Source organism: Lepidochelys olivacea (assembly GCF_965140295.1).
Source record: "Lepidochelys olivacea isolate rLepOli2 genome assembly, chromosome: 6".
Taxonomy (NCBI): domain Eukaryota; kingdom Metazoa; phylum Chordata; order Testudines; family Cheloniidae; genus Lepidochelys; species Lepidochelys olivacea.
In genome coordinates, this window is record NC_140416.1 from 112826094 (window position 1) to 112848953 (window position 22860).

The following is a 22860-nucleotide window of genomic DNA, read 5'->3' on the forward strand; positions in this document are numbered from 1 at the left end:
TCCTATTACTACTTCCATTGCTTCCCACATGGGTGCTGTAAAGTTGGCTGTACATGGCAGTTTCATCATTTTTGATGATCTAGACAATCATTCAACTTTGCTCCAATTACTGCAACTAACTGACTATGATTTGACATGACATTACTCAAGAAGCAAGGTCCAAATGGGTTAGTATTTAGTGAGACCTGCAAAGAAAATTAAGTTGCTGCAGACAGTAGTGTTTCAGCCCTAATCAGTACCAAACCAATGCCCACGCACTGGCAATAGGGGGCACTATAATTCAGTCTTTCAGATGAGAAATAAAACCGAGGTTCCGAGTCTGACCACCACATACATGACCACTTGCAGTCCTTTACAAAACCCAATGGTACTTTTTGCAAGGGCAGGTGTGTTTTGGCCTATTTCCAGTTTACAATGAAAGTACCAACTTCAATCATATATGAATCATAGAATATCAGGGTTGGAAGGGACCTCAAGAGGTCATCTAGTCCAACCCCCTGCTCAAAGCAGGACAGATCCCCGACTATGGTATCTGCCTTCACTTCCAGTCCTAAACTATTATGTAGTTTGCTGTGTGCTGTTAAACAACAGCCGCATTCTACCCCCGAGGTGACTGTATTTCAGTGGCAGGTGGATCAAGTGGTTCCTGTTTACACAGCAAATGTAAAGTGCTTGGGGATGAAAGGTACTGTATATATGACTGGATTCATAGAAAAGATCATAATTGACAAGCATTATAAGACTACTACTGCACTCTTCAGGACAATATTACTGCTGCCACATAAAGACCACAAGCAATCCTAACCATGACAAACCTGCCCCCTGAGAAGAAATTATGATGGGACACTCGTGCCTTGTTCAGCTATGGAAAATGATGTAGAACAACTAAAGTCACCTCTTCTGGTGTTCTGTCGCCCTCATTCAGATGTCGGTTCTTTCCAATCTTCCCCCCTCCTCCTGATTTGAGGCAGCTAGGAGAACAAGGAACCCACAGAGACAAAGCCCGACGTCCGCAGGACTGGCAGGGGCGAGGAAGGGGGGCGCAAGGGAGCCTGAGCGGAGTGGGACCCTAGGGGCAGGGAAAGATTTGGGAGGGGCCGAGCGCGAAGGGGGCGTTGGTGAGGACTAGGAGCAAGGGGGCTGGCAGGCCACGGGGGCAGGTCCGCAGGAGGCTGCAGGGAAGCGGGAGGGCACCATACAGCCCCGGGCCAGGCCGCATTTCCTGGCAGGGCAGCGCACCGCACCGGCGCGCTCGTAGGCCCGGCTAGAGCCGGGGCTTCCGCCCGCCGTGCCGCGGGAGCCGGGACTCACCTGCCGGTAGCGGAGCCGGAAGGGCCGCAAGTACTGGGAGGAGGCGCAGGGCGCCAGCGCCAGCTCCTCTATGGCCTCCATGTGCGGCAGGAGCGGCCCCGGGCAGCCTGCGGCCGCTCACCCCGGCCTGCAGACTAGAGCGGCGTCGCGCGCCGCCTGCGCGGCAACCGTCCTCGGTAAGGCGAAAGGAACCTCCCCCGCGGCAACCGCCCTGCTGACCGGGAAGGAACCCCTCCCCCCACCCCGGTCCAGCTAACGGGGAAAGGCGCCCCCCCCCCCCCGACTGTCCGCAACTGAGGGGAAACTGCCCCCCCCACCCGCTAAGAGGCCAGGACCCCCTCCCCCACAAAACCGTCCAACTAAGGGGGAAGGGGTTTTCCTTTTTCCTCTCACACTCCCCCCAAGCCAGAGGGAAGTGAACCCCTCTCCCTGCACCCAAGCACACGTCTACATGCCTGGTGAAATCCTTGGCCCGCAGGGCGGGGGTCAGGTCAATGGCAAAAAATCCCCTCCGCTTCAGTGCAGCCTGGATTTCAGCTGCTGTGTTTTCCTGGCCCCCTTCCTTCACTGGCCAGGGGCACGTCTACACTGTGGACACAAGCCTCTGCAGTGTAGATCAGTGGTTCTCAAACTTTTTTTCCCCATGGACCACTAGAAAATCGCTGAGGGGCTTGGCGGCTCACTTAATGGTCTTTCCAAATGTTGTTTGCACGGGGAGCTAACCATTGTAAAGCACTTTGAACAGAAGCGCTATGTAAAAAAAAAACAAACAACTTAATAATAAACTTTTTTTCTTCTACAAATAAAAGCACACTACTCATATTTTAATATCAGCAGTCTGACCTTTCTAATGCGATGGATGTGCTCTCCCCTGCTGCGGCAGCCCCCCAAGCTGGGGCTGGGAAGGAGTGGGGGTCTCTCCCCCGCCACAGAGCTGGGGCTGGGAAGGAGGGCCATCTCCCCCACAGCAGCCGCAGCCCTGGAGTTGGGGAAAGTCACCTCTTTCTCTGGTCACTGCAACCCCACACATCCCAAATTCCCCCCACCCCCTCTTCTCACCCCACTGCTCCCTCCCACCTACCCTCTATTCCCCCCAAGGCCACCACCTCACCTTACATGTGTGTCTTCTCCAGAGTCCAGGCACCTAATTAGTAGAGCCACGCCTGCACAGCTCTACTAATTAGATCCGCGGCCCTTTATTCTCTCATGTGTGGCCACTCAGGCGTGCACCTTAGAGGGAACTATCTGCGGACCACCTGAATGGAGCTCGCAGACCACTGGTCGTCCGTGGATCACAGTTTGAGAACCACTGGTGTAGACACTTCCTGTGTTGCTGGAAGTGGTTGTTCCATGGATGTAGGACCTACTTAGGTAATCCACCTCCTTGAGCAGCGGTAGTCACCTCCCTGATTAATTAGGTCAGTTTAGCTCCAGCATGCATGGGTGAATTTTTCACACTTTGAGTTCTGCAGCTAGGTCTAATTAAATGTTAACTATAGACAAGTCCTCACATGAGTACCCCCACTGAAATGGCCTAGTGCTTAAAATAAAATGTTTGTATTTATGGGAAATGGGATCAGGTCCCCAAGCTGTACCCCCATACAGTACATGTTGCCTTCTGAAAAGTACATCTCCACCCCAAGACACAACACGTCATCTTCTCACAAACATCCCTTCAAAATACGCACATTCCCATGCACCACTGATTACGTGTCCCCAAAAAACAAAGATATATTTCTCTGCTCATTTTCCTTGGATATAATCCCCACATCCCAGGCTAAGCTGGTTTTGAGCATTCTAACACAGCTATGCATCTTGATAATGAATATATTAAAAATTGCTTCTGTCTCTTGTGTTCCTTAATCTCTGAACAGACTTGTGAATATCCATATCCTATGTGCAAAACAGGGATGGAGACCCAGGGCGGGTTCAATCTTATACTCTTATGGGTCACAAAATGTAATACTTATTTGTGAAGTAATTTTTTTAAATTGATGTTAAATTTCAGAACTTAGTATTTTGGTATCCCCGCTTCATTTTGTCACCTTTGTATAAAATGGAAACGTAGGCCCTGATCCTGCAAAAACTAGCACACGTGTTGTGTTTAACTTTGCACACAAAGGCCATGTCTACACTATCAATGCAGCTGTGCGGTTGTAAGATTGCTCATGTGTTGCTCTATGCCGACGGGAGAGAGCTCTTCCATCAACATAATTAAACCAACTGCAACGACCATCTCGCACCAACATAGCACTGTCCACACTGGCACTTCTGTCCGTGTAACTTACGACACTCAGAGGGGTGTTTTTTTCATACCCCTGAGTGACATAAGTTACACCGACAAAAGTGCTAGTGTAGACATAGCCTAAGTACAATGAGAGTATACATAGCATTTTGGGAAATACAATCAGTAAACATTAAGATGTATTAACTAATGAAAATTGTAGCATTTGGTTAAATAAAACAAAACTGTAACCCATGTCTGTGTGCGTAATTGTATATACCAAGTAAAAATATAGATAAGAAGACTACAAGCTATCAGTTTGTGTCCAAATGAGAATAGCAAAAATAACTACAGCCCTGCTCCTATAATTGGATCTACACGAGTGAACACTTGTACACGTTCAGAATTTCAGTGATTTCATTAGGGTTATAAGCTGTTACAAGGGTCCACCCCTACAGATTCAGTTGGAGGGCTGAGGCCTAAATTACCGCTCTGGCAAACACTGCTCTACCAACCTTAGATACCATTCCTGCAACTATAACCATGTGGGCAAGCTCCTGTGCCTGCACAGAGATCTATTGACTTCATGGGACTCCATGCAGATACCAGGATCTGTCCATGTAGATACAGCGGCAAGATCAGAGCTATAACGCTTACTATAATGAATAAAAGGAGGACTTGTGGCACCTTAGAGACTAACCAATTTATTTGAGCATATGCTTTCTTGAGCTACAGCTCACTTCATCGGATGCATTCAGTGGAAGATACAGAGGGGAGATTTATATACACAGAGAACATGAAACAATGGGTGTTACCATACAAACTTTAACAACAGTGATCAGGTAAGGTGAGCTATCCACTGTTCCTCAGACGTTCTTGTCAACTGCTGGAAAAATGGCCCACCTTGATTATCACTACAAAAGTCCCCCTCTCCCCCCGCTCTCCTGCTGGTAATAGCTCACCTTACCTGATCACTCTCATTAGAGTATGGTAACACCCATTGTTTCATGTTCTCTGTGTATATAAATCTCCCCACTGTATTTTCCACTGAATGCATCTGATGTAGTGAACTGTAGCTCACAAAAGCTTATGCTCAAATAAATTGGTTAGTCTCTAAGGTGCCACAAGTCCTCCTTTTCTTTTTGCGAATACAGACTAACACGGCTGCTACTCTGAAACCTATAATGAATAATACTACTGAAGTCAACGGGGCTATTCACAGCAGTTGGAAGTAAGCTTGATGGAATGTTTGCAGGATTAGGCCCTAATTCTATGTCCCACCCGGTATTTCCAAATCCACACATTCAAAAGTCACAAGTGAGGCCCCCAAATATCATGAAACTGGCTTTAGAATGATGGTTTTTTAAAATATAATAAATATTGGGCTGTTTTTATTTGCCTGCTGCTTTTGACTTTTCAGGTCACATTTTCAAGCTGTTCTCCTCAACCACAAGGGCTAGAAACGTACTTGAAGGAAAGAAGAAAGAAAGAAAGCTGAGAGTCTCACCAAATAGCATGATTTCAGCTTAAAGCTGGAGCTTTAAGAAAAACTCCACATATTGCAAGACTTGTGGTAAAATTGCTGCCTACTACTGGTAAATTTATTGTACTTTAATTACAAGATTAATGTGTAAAAAATCCATTGCCAATTAGCCTAAAAGCTGGATCTTCCAACTAAGTAAACTGTACATTTCATAAAAAGAAAAGGAGGACTTGTGGCACCTTAGAGACTAACAAATTTATTGGACCATAAGCTTTCGTGAGCTACACCTCACTTCATTGGATGCATTCATGCATTTCATGTCTCTGACATCTTTGCTTAAGCCTGCACTTAATTTTTTGGGGGTACAAGTGTCTTCCTAAACAGAGCTTATTACTTTAAGTGTTACCAACACCAAAGCCAAAAGTTATGTTTTAGCTAGTAAGAATGAATTATGCAAGTGACTGTATAATTTGCTAGTTTACTTCAGTGTCACAGTCCACATAACCTACCTCGTTTATTACATTTTTGCAAGTACAATACAGGCAGAAATATCTTAAATTCTTCACTGCAATGCAATGGTTAATATACACATACAATCAACCAATAATAAATTCAAACACTAATTTCCAATTTGTCAGCCTTTTTATATGCTACAATGTTGTGATGGTGATTGTGGAGTAATGACAAAACTTTATAAATAATACTACTTGATATTTGTACTATACAGTTATTTTATTTCAAAGTATTTTATAAACAGAAACTTTTTCCTTTACTGATATCTATTTTGTCTGATTTTTTTCTTTCTAATTCTAAGCAGATATCATTGGTTTTATGGCCTATATACTTCATAAGAGTGCCCCATATTTACTCACTATTTTTGTTACTGTGCATTGGACTTGTAACTTATTTCAGTAATATCATCACCTCCAGTTCATGTTATTTTAATTTATATAAGTGTATTTATAAAACATACTATCTGGAGCCTGTGTGATTTTTAAAAATAGCTTACACTGGATGACTCTTGGTCCCCACTAAACTATATACCACCCTCAGACTCAGCACCTGTTGGCCAAGAAAAGAAAAGGGCCTTACACAATGCCTTTGAGGTCAGCAGATGGGTTTCTGCTGCTTTGGGAATTACGGGCTTGTGATTCATGTACAGGACTAGGAGTCAGGACAGCTGGATTATTACATTCCTTGTTCTGTCGCAGTCTTGGGGCAGATCTTGAGCTGATGAACATGGTCATAGCACCATTTACCTCAATGGCACTATCCCAATTTTGCCAACTAAGGGTCTGCCACCCGGTGTGAATTATGGACAGAATTTACGGCCCAGTCCTATTCTAATTGAATCAGTGGCAAAACCCCATTGACTTCAATGGTGCATGAAATGTCTCAGCCTCAATTTGTTCATGTATAAAATAGATAATAAGCATTGCCTACAGTGTAAGGCTGTTGTGAGGCTAAGTTTGTTAATATTTATAAAGTTGATAGGGTTCTTTAAATGGAATATGAGCAAAAATATTATTGCATTTGTACTTTCTTGCTTGAAGCTATTTAATTCAAAAACATGTTTCAAAAACTTCTGCTTTGGAATAAAAAAGACTAACAATATTGCAAAAACTAAAATATCTTCATATTCCCTGAAGTGTAAAAGGCAAGGTAATAAAATTTCATTGTTATTAAATATAAAATACCTTGTTGTTGCATGTGAAATGGAAGTAACATAAACACCAATCTTCTCTGGTAGAAGAATAAATGGAAGTTTTATTAGATTCCAAGGTCAGAAGGGACCATTGTGATCATCTAGTCTGACTTCACTATTCCCATCTACCAAAAACATTCTTATTAATCATCCTTCTCATGTTTTTTTAAAGAGATCATCATTAGATCTGAAGGTCTGCTGGTTTTACCAGGAGTTTGGCTATCAATGCACAACAGAAGGCTAGGTTCTCTTTCATGTTTTTGATACTCTCAATACTGATTTAACAGCATTACATTTTTGAACAACAGAAGCTCACAATTTGTCATGGTTATTATCGCTGTGATTTATGTTCACTTTCCATACAACCTTAAAGCAGATGTCTGTGTGCACAACTATTCTGCAATCACCCCATAACTCAAACTATTTTGTCAATATATTGATTGCACTAGGACAATATTCTGATATGCCAGCCATCTGTTTATTTTTGCCTTCTAATCTAATACTTTTTTGTTACATCATCTACAAAGGTTATTGCCATCTCATATAATAGTAAGAACCTTACCAATATGACTAAAATGAGAGGAGTCTGCTATTATGACAGGTTTCAATCGGTCCACCGAGTCTCTAGGGGGTGATTGAGAGCTACGGTCCCACTGGCAGGCCTTAGTCACACCTTTCAGTCACTGGAGAATTAGCGGAGAAGGTGCGCTGGCCAGAGTCTGTGGCGCGCCCGTCAGGCAGGGGAGCGCCGGCACGAGTCTGCGGCACGCCCGTCAGGCAGGGGAGCGCCGGCACGAGTCTGCGGCACGCCCCTCAGGCAGGGGAGCGCCGGCACGAGTCTGCGGCACGCCCCTCAGGCAGGGGAGCGCCGGCACGAGTCTGCGGCACGCCCCTCAGGCAGGGGAGCGCCGGCACGAGTCTGCGGCACGCCCCTCAGGCAGGGGAGCGCCGGCACGAGTCTGCGGCACGCCCCTCAGGCAGGGGAGCGCCGGCACGAGTCTGCGGCACGCCCCTCAGGCAGGGGAGCGCCGGCACGAGTCTGCGGCACGCCCCTCAGGCAGGGGAGCGCCGGCACGAGTCTGCGGCACGCCCCTCAGGCAGGGGAGCGCCGGCACGAGTCTGCGGCACGCCCCTCAGGCAGGGGAGCGCCGGCACGAGTCTGCGGCGCGCCCCTCAGGCAGGGGGAGCGCCGGCACGAGTCTGCGGCGCGCCCCTCAGGCAGGGGGAGCGCCGGCACGAGTCTGCGGCGCGCCCCTCAGGCAGGGGGAGCGCCGGCACGAGTCTGCGGCACGCCCCTCAGGCAGGGGGAGCGCCGGCACGAGTCTGCGGCGCGCCCCTCAGGCAGGGGAGCACCGACACGAGGATGCGGCGCGCCCCGCAGGCAGGGGAGCGCTGGCAGGAATCTGCGGCGCGCCCCTCAGGCAGGGGGAGCGCCAGCACGAGTCAGTGGCGTTCGGGATTCTGCTACCCAAGGCGGGTTGGCCGGCGTAGGGGAACGCAGGCCCACCCAACTCCACTGCATTCCAGCCCAGGGCCCTGACAGTGGCGGGAGGAGAGGGTCCCGCCACTGGGTCAGCGGGGAACCATCCGCGCCACGCTGACCACACCGCACTGTGCGGTTCTGCCCCTGGGCTACTTTCTACCCGGTCTCTCAAGCGGGCCTCTCCGGTCCCTCCAGCTCGTCCAGGTATTCAGCTGCTGGCAGCTCCAGCTCCCCCTCTGTGTCAGGCTCACGCTGGCCCGGGTTGCAGCCTGGCCCCTCCAGGTCCTCCGGGTACTCAGCAACTGGCAGTCCTGGTCGCCTCAGTCCTTCCTCCAGGCCAGGTTTCTTCTGGCCCAGGGCCTCCCCTGAGTCGGCAGCAGGGTCTGGAGGGAACAGCCAGCAGCCTGTGTCTGTCTCCCTCCCTGGTGCTGCCCTCACTGGGCAAAGGGCCTCGCCCTTTGTACTTCCGGTTCCACCCCTCCTCGTCCAGGGATTGGAGTAAGCTTGGTCTGGCCCCACCCACTCAGGTTGAGAGGGTGGCTCTTTACCCCCTGACTCCCTAAGTATCATAAAATTTACTTAGTGATAAATTATTTATCTTTTATATTTCAGAGCCGTTACCATCAATTCTAATAAAATCTTAATATTTTGTCGCTCATATTATGGGACTGAATAGTATTATATTTTAAAGTATGTATGTTGTAATGAATAAACCACAGTGTATTATTAGTTGATTTACTTGGATTATATAATTTGAAAAATATGATAATCCCTGTCATAACTCCATTTGTGTAAATGGAATTACACCAGACATGAATTTGTCCCTACGTATCCCTTTGGTCAAAATAATCTTCAGATCATTCAAAACTCCAGTGAACTGTAACTAATACTTTTATTTTAAAATTACTTCAATTTTCCCAGCCCAGTTGGAATATAAACACAGTTCCAATGTGCAGTAAGTTTACAGTATCACTGTATACTTATATTAAAAGTTATAGAGTATCTGAATCTGTTCAGCCAATCAGATTACTCTGTGAAATAAACATTGTGACCCCACTTTACATTTGTTTTGTTTTGTTTTAGAGAGAGATCATTGTGTATAATGGATTGCTCATACCATTCTCTGTGCTGTACAGGAAGCTTTTAGAATTTTAAATTTTAAAATATATATTTATGACCTGTGATACTTCATAGACCAACTTCTACAAACACACATGTTCCTAACTTTATGTGTGAGGCATTGAAGTAAATCATCTTTGATAATAAATGGAAGTTGAATGGGAAATATATTTGAGAAAATTCTCACTGAAAAAGCCATATGTTTTTTGGTGTTGTGGAATTGCGGTTGTAATCCAAAGAAAAGGAAGTCTTCTGATAAGGAATGAGGTTTACGATGTTCTTCGCGAAGGTACTAGCTAAGCTAAGGATCTAATGAGTAAAGAGTGAGTGGCAGACCTTACATAACATGCTCAGAGTTATCATTATGTAGTCTGAAATCTGAGTGAGCAAATGAATAGAAAAATGTATGCAGTGTAGAAGAGCTCAGTGTGGCTCGAACGTTTGTCTCTCTCACCAACAGAAGTTGGTCCCATAAAAGATATTACCTCACCCATGTTGTCTCTACAAAAAAATATGACATGAGTGGCAGAACTGACTCAGAGCAGCTGGGCTTGGATTTCATTAAGCTTCTTCATTAAGGGCTAGATTGAGCCTTTGGGCTCAGAAATGGGTAGGGCCTAGCATTTAGTGTCTCTAGCCCAGAAGCAGTGCTGGGAAGGAACTGTGACTAAGGCCTTGTCTACACTACACAGTTTTGTGGACAAAAGTCAGCTTTTGTCAACAAAACAGTGGGGGTGTACACACTGCACTGCTCCTCCCGCCGATTTAACTCTCCTGCTACACTGACATAATAAAACCACCTCGACTAGAGGAATATAGTTTTTAGCTACAAAGTTAGAGTGACACTGTGTCAGTATAGACACTGTGCTTGCTTATGTGTTGCCCTAATTGGCCTCCGGGTGGTGTCCCACAATGCCCATCTTGACCACTCTGGTCAGCAGTTTCAATTCTGCTGCCCTGAAGCCAGGTACACAGGCATACACCCCTCCCTTTTTAAAGCCCTGGGAATTTTTGAAATGCCACTTCCTGTTTTCTCAGCATTGACATAGCATCTTCCCATCTGACCATGCTGGCTTTCCGCAGCAAACATGCTTCTGCCTGGAGTACACCGGAGCTGTTCGATCTGCTGGGTCTGTGGGGAGAGGAGGCTGTGTAGTCACAGCACCGCTCCAGTCGTAGGAACTTTGATACCTACAAGCAGTTTGCTCGTGGCATGGAGGACAAGGGGCACGAAAGGGACATGCAGCAGTGCCAAACTAAGCTCAGGGAGCTGAGGCAGGCACACCAGACGGCAAGAGAGGCCAACCATCACCTTGGTGTGGTGCCAAAGATATGCAGCTTCTACAAGGAGCTGCATGCCATCGTTGGCAGCGACCCCACCTCCACCACCAAGAGCCCTATGGATACTTCAGGGGAACTGGATGAACGGCCAGCCGAGTCAACCCTGAGGACAAAGTGGTGGACAAGGAAGTGGAATTGGAGGAGGATATGGGACAGGGTCATGTGGTGGCGTGGTAAGCCAGGACCGCTTTTTGACTCCGGAGGGGTCTAGCCAGTCCCACTACTTGGGCTCTGGCATGCCTAAAGCAGGAGAGGGGAGCTCCGGAAAGTACTCATTTTGCTTTGATACTGCAGGGAGACATGAGGTATAGGTCTCCTTTATTTTGTTACATTGTACAAGTGGGGAAAGGGATAGAAATTAACAGCACTAGGACAGTTTGCATCTGCTTCTCATTACCCTGTGCAGCTGCACAAGTGAGTGCCCTGCAGAAAAGTTTGTTATTGCACATGGGGATCTCCCAGGAATCCTCTCTAGAGATCTCAAGGTACCTTTCCTGGAGGTACTCTGCAATCCTCTGCTGAAGGTTCCTAGGTAGAGCTCCTTTGTTTCTTCCCCCACTGTAGGAAACATTGTCGCGCCAATCATCAATTACTTCTGCAGGAGTCAAAGCAGCATGCAGGTGAGCAGCATACGGACCCAGTCTGAAGCTGCACGCATGCAGGAGATGCACCCTTGCATCCTCGATTGTTCTCAAGAGAGAGATACCAGCTTTGATCACCCCTGCCTGTGGCAAACAGTGCCAATATTCAGAATAGAGTCCCTAGGCGCATGTACTGATCCCCTTTTGAAGCTCTCGGACCCTGTGTTGTATCTTGCCCCTTCCCTCCTGGGCCAAACTCACCATGGTTAGGGCACTTGCCATGCTGTGTGCAGGCAAAGGAAAAGTGAGAAAGAGGTGTATGTAACTTTTATGATTCAAGGCTGTGAGTGCACTCCCTATACTGATAGTGTGTATTGTTTCTTTTGTTTATGCAGATGTGCCCTTGAGGTCCAGCTCCTACACACCGGCGGAGCGCCTCCATCAAATAAAGAAGCAAATAATGAGGAGTAAGGAGGATATGTTTAGAAAAGTGCTGCAATCATCTGATGCTGCAGATAGCAAGCACAGAGTGTAGAGAGAGACAATCCACAAAAAAATCAGAATGGATAGCCGGAAGAGGAGACGGGTAGAAGAGGATGATAGAGGGGCAGGAGCGGATAATAAAGCTGAGTACCAAACAGAGATGGTGAGGTCCCTGATTGTGCTGCAGTTGGAACACATCTGTGCTCAACTCCCCCTGCAGCCCATACAGAACTGCATTCCAGGCCCTCCCCAAGCTCCTCCCCCACATTCATTGCATGTTCCTGGCCCGACCCAGTACCCCTTGCACTCCACCCCTAGAGACATGTTTCATTAGAAGTGGAAATCTGTGTATTGCTGTTTAATAAAAATCTAGTCTTGAAATAGAATGATTCTTTTTTTGTGTCCTACACATGGTTGTTGCTGCAGAAATTCATACAAAGTGGCAATCAGCACATTTTCAGATTACAATTAACGCTCAGGCAGCAATCATTAGAAGGGTCATTCAAGGCAGCAAGTAAACAATGCCAGACTGAATGCATTACAGAAAGACACATTACTGGAGTGCATTGTCAAAATGCTGCTTCAAAGCCTCCCTGATTCGAACAGCTCCCCCCGCCCCCTTGAGTCCCCTCTAATAGCCCTGGTATCTAGTTGCTCCAAATCAGCTGCCAGGCAATCCACCTCAATGCTCCACCCCTGGGGAAAATTTGCCCCTTTAGCTTCACAAATGTTATGCGGAGCACAGCAGGCTGCTATGACCTTGGGAATATATTCCTCATTGAGGTCTAACCTGCCAAAAAGACAACACCAGCAACCCTTTAATCTGCCAAAAGCACATTCAGTGGTCATTCTGCATCTCCTGAGCCTGTTGTTGAAGTGCTCCTTGCTGCTGTCAAGGTTTCCGGTTGTAAGACTTCATGAGCCATGGGAATAAGGGTAGGCTGGGTCTCCCAGGAACACAAAGGGCATTTCCACATCCCCTATTGGAATCTTCTGGTCTTGAAAGAAAATCCCTGCGTGCAGCTTTCTATACAGGCAGTGTTCCTAAAGATGCCATCATCATACACCTTTCCTGACCACCGCACATTGATGTCAGTGAAATTACCCTGGTAATCCACCAGCGCTGGCAATACCATAGAGAAGTAGCCCTTTCTATTGATGTACGTAATCGCAAGATGGTCTGGGGCCAAAATTGGGATATGCATGCTATCTATCACAGTGCTGCAGTTAGGGAATCCTATTGCTGCAAAGCTATCCACTATTTCCCGCACATTGCCCAGAGTCACAGTCCTTTGTAACAGGAGGCGGTTAATGGCCCTACATACTTGCATCACCACAACCCCCACAGTGGACTTTCCAACTCCAAACTGTTTCACAACTGACCAGTAGCAGTCTGGAGTTGCTAGCTTTCACAGTGTGATCGCCACTCGCTTTTCCACCATGAGGGCAGCTCTCATTTTGGTGTCCTTGTGCTGCAGTATAGGGGCCAGCTCCACACACAGGTCCAAGAAGGTGACTTTGTACATCTGAAAGTTCTGCAGCCACTGCTTGTCATTTCATAGCTGCATCACAATGCGAACCCACCACTCAAAGCTTGTTTCCCGATCCTGATGGTGATGGTCCACTATGTGCAGCTGCTCCATGAATGCCAACATCAATCTTGAATTGTTTCTTTCCATGGCACACAGAATGGCAGACATCACAGATTCTTTTTCAGATTTCAGCTCATGAAATACTGCAGGATCAGCCATGTTGTGTTCATAATGCTCTTCACAAGAGTGGAGAGCAGTGCAGGATCCATGTTATCAGGCAGAGATGGCAAACACGCTGTTTACAGGGGCAGCTGAAAAATGGCATGAAACATAGTCAGAAACCCATGGAATGTTGGGATGTAGAAAACTGCATGAGCCAACCTCCATGATGCACTGCAATCCATTTCCAGAACTCCTAGTGGCAGAAGGTGGCAATTTGCAGTGGGATACCTACACATGGCGCACTGCTCTCTCTGTCGATGGTAGAGCACCAACACGCACAAGGAGCATTGTGTGAACATGCAAAAGTGGTGTAATTACAGCAATTTATGATTGTCGACATAACTTAAGTTGACTTAACTCTGTAGCGTAAACATAGCCTTAGAGTCACAGTTCATCCCCTAGTACCACGTCTTCCTTTGGAGGATGGGAAGGGGGAATTAACTTGCTGCAAGCTTTAAAGGGATGATGTTTACTTTCCCACCAGTGTTGTGCTTGGCTAGCTACTTTGACCAGCAAGTTGCAGGGGTAAGGGAAGACACTAACCAAAGCTACACCTCACTATCTACCTACTTGCTGACAAGGGGGAGTCTCTGGGGACCATGGGCTGCACACTGCACCAGACCTGGACTCAAGGACCTACAAGGCCGAGAATGAAGATGGAGGTGAGTTTCACTTCCCCATATGTGAGTAAAACACACTATCTAGTCGTGATTAATAAAATGCTATGAGACTGTAAGTATCAATGTGCATATACAGGAAAAGCTTTGTTATCTGACATGTTGAGAGAATGGAAGGTACTGGTTAGTCAAAAATTCTAGTTAACTAAGAGTTATACTTACCAATGGAATACCAATTTTCAAAGAATTAGAATACAATAAAATGAATAATGTATAACAGGGATCGGCAACCTTTGCATGTGGCCCATCAGGGAAATCCACTGGCAGGCCGGGCCAGTTTGTTTACCTGCAGTGTCCGCAGGTTCAGCCGATCGCAGCTGCCACTGGCCACTGTTCGCTGTTCCAGGCCAATGGGGGCTGCAGGAAGCAGCACGGGCCGAGGGATGCGCTGGCCACTGCTTCCCGCAGCCCCCATTTGCCTGGCACGGCGAACCGCGGCCAGTGGGAGCTGCGATCGGCCGAACCTGCGGATGCTGCAGGTAAACAAACCGCCCCGGCCTGCCAGCAGATTTCCCTGATGGGCCATGTGCCAAAGGTTGCCGTTCCCTGATGTATAAAATGGTATACAGGTACTCACCAATCCATTAGTAGTACTGCACTGCACAGTGGTTGATTTCCTGAAGCACCTAGGTGTATACAGTTAAAGTTTTCTATACAGTAGGTTATCTTATACACTACATATCACTATAGGCAGTGCATGGCATACACCCAGATCCCTAAAAATACACTTAACACTAAAACTATACTGAACATAATTTAATCTCTCTTTGATAATTCAGGAGGCACTTCAGGATCTTGCAGTGCCTCAGGGTCATCATTATCAGCATCAATTATTATTGTAGATGTAGAAGTGTAGGAGCTTGGGCTGAATCTGTAATGACCCCATGACACACCCTGGAAGCTGCTTTTTTGAATAAATCCCTGATATCAGCTTGCTTACTTGTCTTCTGCCTCTTTTACATAAAAGTAAAATACAGAATGTGCAATTGCATAACCTCCTGGGCAGTATACTAGTACCGATTACTAGACTGAAGATTTGTATTGGGTGATATCAGAAATGCCGGTTAATAGAGCTTTCTGGTTGATAAAGTGCCTGATAACACAGCTTTTATTGTACCTCTTCAGTTTTAAAATGCCATCTCTACGGAGGGCATACTCAGCCTGAGGGGAGGAGTAAGTGATGTGGACATTTCCAGCCACTACAAGACCTCTTTTCCTGCTCTGGACCAATGTTGAGATGCTTTGTAGGGAAGTGAATCCATTCAGCCAGCTCTTGGCTGGAAGAAAAGGTCTTTCAGATGCAGGTCCTGGGAGGAATAAAGGAAAAAATGGATTAATCCTGAAGGACTTGCACCTGAACCCCAAAAATGCCATCGATACAACAGCAGACATATTGATCATAGGTTAGAATAACTACTAGATTTAGGTTTCAGAGTAACAGCCGTGTTAGTCTGTATTCTCAAAAAGAAAAGGAGTACTTGTGGCACCTTAGAGACTAACCAATTTATTTGAGCATAAGCTTTTGTGAGCTACAGCTCACTTCATCGTGAGCTGTAGCTCACGAAAGCTTATGCTCAAATAAATTGGTTAGTCTCTAAGGTGCCGCAAGTACTCCTTTTCTTTTTACTAGATTTAGCCCTCACCAGAGTGCCTCACTTACTATATTACACAGTAACTCTCAAAAGAGCTCAGCATCACAATCACCTCTCTGTCATGTGGCAAGTAACATTTATTTGAACACAGCAGAATAACAGAGACAGTGGCAAGCAGAATAATCACAAGTAAACTTTGCGAGTGGTGTAGCATATTAGTCTGGACACAGGAATATGCATTTGAGTTCCTGAATTCTAATCCCAACTTCTTCCGTGGCCTTGACCAAGGCATATACCCAATCCTAAGAGATAGTGCACACCCTTGAACTCCCATTAGTATGAATGTCTTGCAGGACAGGACATTTAGCCATTCAGTTTCCCCACCTGTAAATGCATACCTTAGCTTTCAGTTTGCACAAGCTACACAATGAATTGTTGACATGACTGTGAAATATGTACTCTGTGCCATCCGAGGGTATGTTTCATTGTTAATCCTATTCCCAAAAATTTGTTCAGGAAGGGGTCAGAATGGACAGTTTGCCGTTTCCAGTAAGAGCTACATTTCTTTTATTATTATCATATATGCTACACTCCTTCCCACTTCACATCTAACTTTCCAACTGTTGCCATAACTGCTTTCCCCAAAAGTTCTTTAATTTCCTGGGCCTACAAATTAAAAAAAGCAAAAAGAAATAGGACGGACTGTGGCACTATTGTGTATACGTAGGAGCTGCCAATTTGTTACCCAGCTCTTTAGTCTCAGTGCAGGAAAATATCCCACTGAAATCAAGAGGAGTTTTGCCCACATAAGTGCTGAAGGGTCAAAGAATTGAGTGATGTGACTGCATCGAAAACAAGTAGGCAATGAAAGAGGAGTGCAGGAGGAGTGTATTTGTCCTTGAGGGGATATCAACAAGATAGGAGCCACTGGGACAAGAGGAAAGGAATCCTTGCTTCTCTCCTAGGAGTTGCACCTTTGGAACCCAGGGACTTTTTAAGAGGGACTTCAGAGGCACACTTGACACTCACCCACCTGCAAAGCACAGTGTATGCTCTATTGATGCCATGGAAACCACGTTTGTTGCCAGAAATACATCTAAACAACATTATTCTTTTGGTTAAGCCCAAAGTGTGTGGTTTCAGCAGAGACTCTGCTGTTGCCCCATCCCACTGTTTGAGCAAGGGCTCTGCATCCCGTTGCTCTGCAGAGGGTCAGGTTGCATCATTGTAAGAAGCGTTTGTTTTATGGCTGTTTGCTTTGGGACATAATGGGTCTTGCTGCTGGGGAATGTTTCCCGCGCGAGCCTGGCGCTAGACATCCTGCTGCCTCTGCCCTTCTCCCGCCTCTGGCAGCTGCAGGGTCTCAGCGCACCCGCCCATCTGCACCTGCCTGTGTGAGTGCAGTGAGTCAGCGCAGCCCTCTGCTGTCTGCCTTAGCCCTTGCTCAGACAGCAGCCTGATGTTTACCTTGGACACAGAGGAATGTCCCTTGCAACACACCACTTCCCTCTTCTTGCTGCAGCTTAGCCAAGTGCCTGAGCTGCCCATTTCATTCATGCCCAATCACATTTTAACTGCAGCCTTTTTGTTAAGTTTTTAACTCTAAGGTGAAATAGGGTCTCTCTACCTGTTGTCTCACTTGGCTGGCAGGCAAGCAATTACATATGACCACCATGTCACTGTGATCCGGGCTATCCTTGCATATCAACTGAGGCCTATGCAGTGCGGCTAACTCTGGTGATTTCATCTGGTGATTTTTCTTAAAGCCTCAGCTCCTGGAGTTATATGATTTTAGAAAGAAAGTACATTTCTAACCCATATGGTTGTGGAGAAAAGCTGGAAAACATAATCCCTAAAGGATCAAACACCAGAAGGTGAATAAAAAGGCTAAGAACAATATATGTTTTTAAACTCTCATGATTTTGGGTGGTGCTGACTCATGATTTTTGAACACTTGAAGCTGGTATTATTGAAGCATCTTACTGTGTTTGGGGCCTTCTGTGCATAACAAGAAGCATCTGCTAGAACAGCTTTCTGGGAATGAGACACAGCTTCTTTCCCTAGCTTATTTCAATAAAGGTGCTGCTCTAAAGCTTGCTTACTGAAGTTTACCCCTTAGGCGGCTGTTGAAAAGCAAGCCCAAAGCCGCCAATACCTAGATTTTAATTATTATTCTGTTCTGGGGTGTAACCACCCTGGTTATATCCATAAAACTCAGAATCATGCTTACACAATTCCTCTGGCATTGTAAATAGAAACCTGGAGCATCTTGGATTTGTTTTAGTGGTGGGACTGGTGATTTTTATTTTAGTTTGTAATACCTGTTCCTTTCCCATTACAAAGTACACAATCAGAAGTCAGCATTACAACACATACCATTATAGTCCAACAATTTCATAGGTGCCCAGTCCTGCTTACATTAGTCACATGGTTAGACCCAATCAGAAGAGTTCAGCAGGACTACTCGTGTCAATATGTGCAGAATCAGGTTCATAGGAACTGGACGCTTGAGTAAGGCAGGTAGTATGTATGGCCTTTGCCATGTATAACATTTTGAGCTGTGCCTGCTTTAGCTAGAAGACTCTTGCAGCCTGATTTTATTTTTACGTTTGGGCAGTTTAAATCCATAGGATTTAGTCAGCATAGTCAAAATGTGCCTTTTTTAAATAAGAAAACACCGTTTAGTTCCCAGTCCTGCAAAGATTTATGCATATGCTTAATCTCCAACATGAGTAGTTTCCTGCTGATTTCAAATGCATTAAGTTAAGCAAATAACTTTGCAGAATAGGGGCCTTAATTTATCCATCAGCGCATTGGGGATGGGGGCAGATGAAAAACCGACCACTATAGTGCATATCATCATTAAAATCCTTACACAAAATGAGTTAAGAAAGAAGAAACTAAAAGCCATGCAATGTAAAAATAAATATTGGCATGATTACACACAAAAATTCAATCCTGCTCAAATTTGTCAGAAAAAAGGTTCTCAATATAAATATATATTTCAAACAATCAATCAGAACATTTACAAGAAATTATTTCATAATACAGTATGACAAATTATTATTTGATACAACCTAGCTGTAGGGAGGGAAAATATAGGAAGCAAAATCTGATTGCTGTATTTATCATGACTAAGTTTTCTTGCTTTTTAAGGAATGAACAAAAACATAGCTTGTGAAAAACTAAGAAGCAATTTGCATACAGAATTCAGATGCTGTTTAAATTTTTTTAATTACTGTCCAGCAAATGTAGCCTGCAGCTATCAGAAGAACATTATTACACAGAAGACTTCAATTTTTCAACATACTCCACTTTACTGAGAGAGAAAAGAAAAAGATAAGAACAGACTGTTTTTTTATTTTGTTTTACAGTTAGAGGCTGGAATTAGGTTCACGGCCTCACTATACTAGGACATGTCCATCACAGGTTAAAAGACGGTCTCTGCCCTTAAGAGATTACAGCCTAATTCAGACAAAGGTACAAGAGAATGTAACACACAGTAAGAAGGAAAAGACTGCTGTGTCTGTGTTTTCTAGGGTTACCAACTTTCTAATTGCACAAAACCGAACTCCCCTGCCCTGCTCCTTCTCCAAGGCCCTGCCCTGCCCCATCTAGAAAGCCCTGCCCACTACTCACTCCATCCCCCTTCTGCCATCGCTTGCTGTCCCCCACCCTCACACACTTTCACTGAGCTGGGGCAAAGGGTTGGGGTCCGGGTGGGGGTGAGGGCTCAGGTGGGGCCAGAAATGAGGGGTTCAGAGTGCAGGTGGGAGCTCTGGGCTGGGGCAGGGAGTTGGGGTGTGGGAGGTGGTGAGGGCTCTGGCTTGGGGTGCAGGCTCTGGGGTGGGGCCAGGGATGAGGGGTTTGGGGTGCAGAAGGGGACTCCGGGCTGGGGCTGAGGGGTTTGGAGTGTAGGAGTGGGCTCAGGGCTGGGGCAGGCGGTTAGGGTGTGAAGGGGGATGCAGACTCTGGCTGGGGGTGTGGGCTCTGGGGTGGGGTGGGGGATGAGGAGTTAGCAGTGCAAGAGGGGGCTCAGGACTGGGGCAGGGTGTGGGGGTGCACGGTGCAGGCTTTGGGAGGGTGCTCAGGGCTGGGGCAGAGGTGCAGAGTCTGGGAGAGATTTAGGGTGCGGGAGGGGGTTCCAACCTGGGGCAGGGGGTTGGGTGCCAGAGGGGGATCAGAACGTGGGCTTCAGCCGGACGGCGCTTACCTCCAGCAGCTCCTGGTTGGCAGCACAGCGGGGCTAAGGCAAGCTCCTTGCCTGCCCTGGCTCCGCGCAGCTCCCGGAAGGGACCCCAGGTGGAGGGGCCAGGGGGCTCTGTGTGATGCCCGCGCCCGCAAGTGCCACCATCACAGCTCCTGTTGGCCAGGGTTCCCAGGGTCACGGTCACCTGCCAGCCCTGCGGGGTCCGGGGTCAAGGATGCTACCGCCCAGTCCCAAAGAGTCAGAGTCCGGGGTTGGCATCGGGGCTGCCACCCAGCAACACAGGGTCAGGGTCTGGGCTGCCACCCAGCTGCCCTGCCACCTGTCCCCATGCGCTCGGGTCCAGGGTTGGGGCTGCCACCTGGCCCCCTGCCCAGGGCTCCACTCCTGGCCCCACTCTGTGGAGGGATCTTTGGGCGGGAGGTGCTGGGTATAGTGGTCTGTGGGAGGGTTCGGGGGGGCATGCTTGGTTGTCAACTTGTGGCCCAGGTAACACATTGTGGGCCGCATAGCTTGAGAACCACCGAGAAAGGGAATTCCATTCAGGGAAGGATTTTGATATTTTGAAATCTGGTTGTGTTCTGATTTGGAATAAACTCCCCAACTTCTGAAATGCTCCATGTAAGGAGAATGGAACTCCAGCCCTAGAAAAGTCCATCTGGATGCCCTTCAGCCATGGACCCTGGACACCCTAGAAAGCCCAGCTGTAGGGCAGACTGCTGGGGGCCTTAGAGGTCTGAACTCCCTGTCAGCCCACCAGGTGGACTGCCACGGAGTTGGGCAGGTGAAGCCTTCCTGGTTTCTGGAACGAGTTGTATCAAAATTGAACCATCTCTGTGAAGCATTCAGATTTTGGTGAATAGGCCCAATTCTAACAAAAAAATGTTTCATCAGAATTTCTCTGACCACCTCTAGTGCACAGCTAGATACATTTTTGGCTGATACATTTTTTAAAAAATTAAAAATACATTCTAAGATATAAATATAAGAGATCCCTACTGGTCACCGTCCTAGCTCATAGTTATTAATTATATTATTATATTTATTATTTGTCTTGAGGTAGTGCCTGGGAGCTCCAGTCAGGGCCAAGACAACATAGTGCTAGGTGCTGTACAAATACAGAACAAAACCCCCAAAGAGCTTAGTTGGCAGTTTCCCCATCGGTATCATAGTAGAAAAGAATCTAGAGGAGAGATCCAAATAAGGACAGGGTAAGGTCTCTACAGACTCTTTCCAGGATGGTGTTCCATGCCGTAGGGACAGCCAGGAACAAAGTGCAAAGGTGCTTGCAGGAAAAGTTGATAAAGCAGACAATGAAAGCTGGTGTCACAGGTGCAGTGGGGAGACAACAGGATACAAGAACAGTTATTAGGAAGGGGCAAAATTGTGAAGCAACTTGAAAATAAACTCTGGAAGCTTGTATTTGATACAGCGGGGAAATGGAAGCCAAAGGAGGTACTTGGTAAGGAGGGGTACCAGGGTCAGAATGATGGGCCTGGAAGATTATCGTAAGAGCCGTATTTTGAATGGGCCTGTTGAAGTAAGGTGAGAGTCAGAAAGGCTAGAGAGGAGGAGACTGCAGCAGACACGATGGGATGAAAATGATCGTGATTTGGATGAGAGAATGTTGGCAGTGTGGACAGAAAGGAAAGGCAGGAAATGTTATGGAGATTTGGACTTAGTTTGGATTTGCAAAGTTTACACCCAGGTTATGAGCTTGAATGACAGGAAAAAAGGTGGTGTAGACAGTGATGGAGAACTGGAAAGGGATAGCTGGGGAGTGTTTGGGAGAGAAGAGAAGGAGTTCAGATTTGACCATGTTAAGTTTAAATTGGCAGGAAGGCAACCAGGAAGCGAGGTCAGACAGATGGGCCAAAATACAAGACTAGATTGAGACAAATTAAGAGTGATATGGAAGCTCTGTAAATCATCAGCAAAGGGATGGTGCTAGCATATGAGCAGATAAGGTCACCTAGGACCTGCTCTGGGAATGAATCCGGGGTGTGTAGTGAAGAAGACTTGTCGGTAGGACCCTTGCTTCATTTATGGCAAAAGTTGGAAGGTGTTCAGCGAATGAGGCAGGGATTGCTGGAACAAAAGGGAGGGTCGCATGATTAAAACAGTTGAATGCTGCCCTGGAGATTTGGATTCTATCCTTCTGCCATGGAGTTCCTGTGTGATGTGGTGTTTGATGCTGGGCATGTCACTAAAACCAAACATTTCACTAATCCTCATTTTCTGGATACCTGACTTGAGATCCCGGGGTCTGATTTGTAGGTGTGCTGAGTACTCACAGCTGCAGAGGAAGCTATTGGGAGCTGGACTTTGACCATTCAAAGTGCTATCTGTCTGGATGCCCTGGAGCTGTGTACCCTGGAACCTCTAGTGAGCCTGGCTCAGGGGCGGCCAGCCTGGGGGCTTCTGGAAGTCTGAACTCCCCATCAGCCCACCAGGTGAGTTGCCAAGGAGCTGGGCAGGCAAGCTGGGCACGAGAAACTTGTCTGATTTCTGGAACAGTTTTATCAAAATCAAACCATCTCTGTGAGACAATACACTCACTACTCTGAAAAATCATGTCTTAGTTGTCTCATACTGGGCACCCAAAAGATAGCTTTGCTCTCACATACCTGAAACACCCATTTAATCCAGCCTAGACTGAGGACAATTGAGCAAGACTGCCAAGCCACTGGGGAGTCTGGGTCAGAAGGGGGGTGCGCTCCCTCCAGGGGGGGTAAGTGTTTTTAAAGTTACAGGGGTCACCAATCTTATTGCTTTTTTCTGTTATTAGTTTTGTTACCCCCCTGTGGCTTTAATAATAATGAGATCAACTGCATGGAGAAGACCTCTCTCCTTCACCAGATCCAGGTAATATATATTGCTTTAATAACAACTTCCAAAAA

At 46.7% G+C, this 22860-nt stretch overlaps 1 protein-coding gene and 1 long non-coding RNA gene across 3 annotated transcripts in view; one reads left to right on the forward strand and one right to left on the reverse strand.

Moving 5' to 3' along the window:
* The window catches only part of NUDT14 (nudix hydrolase 14), a 99921-nt gene extending 98027 nt beyond the window's left edge, over positions 1-1894 (reverse strand). The window contains exon 1 of one of the 2 annotated variants that reach the window (XM_084631035.1): positions 1767-1894. Coding sequence is in view for 1 of the 2 variants with exons in the window: in XM_084631032.1 (XP_084487158.1) it covers positions 1312-1392 (81 nt within the window). In the remaining variant the exon portion in view is untranslated. Of the gene's footprint in view, positions 1-1311; positions 1487-1766 lie in introns of those variants that run through there. The other variant, XM_084631032.1, reaches the window with a different exon arrangement.
* LOC311522098 lies at positions 1351-12036 on the forward strand. The gene is made up of 3 exons (XR_014712056.1): positions 1351-1487; positions 4956-5130; positions 11643-12036. It is a non-coding gene; the product is annotated as an uncharacterized lncRNA (long non-coding RNA).
* Positions 12037-22860: the final 10824 nt, after the last annotated feature.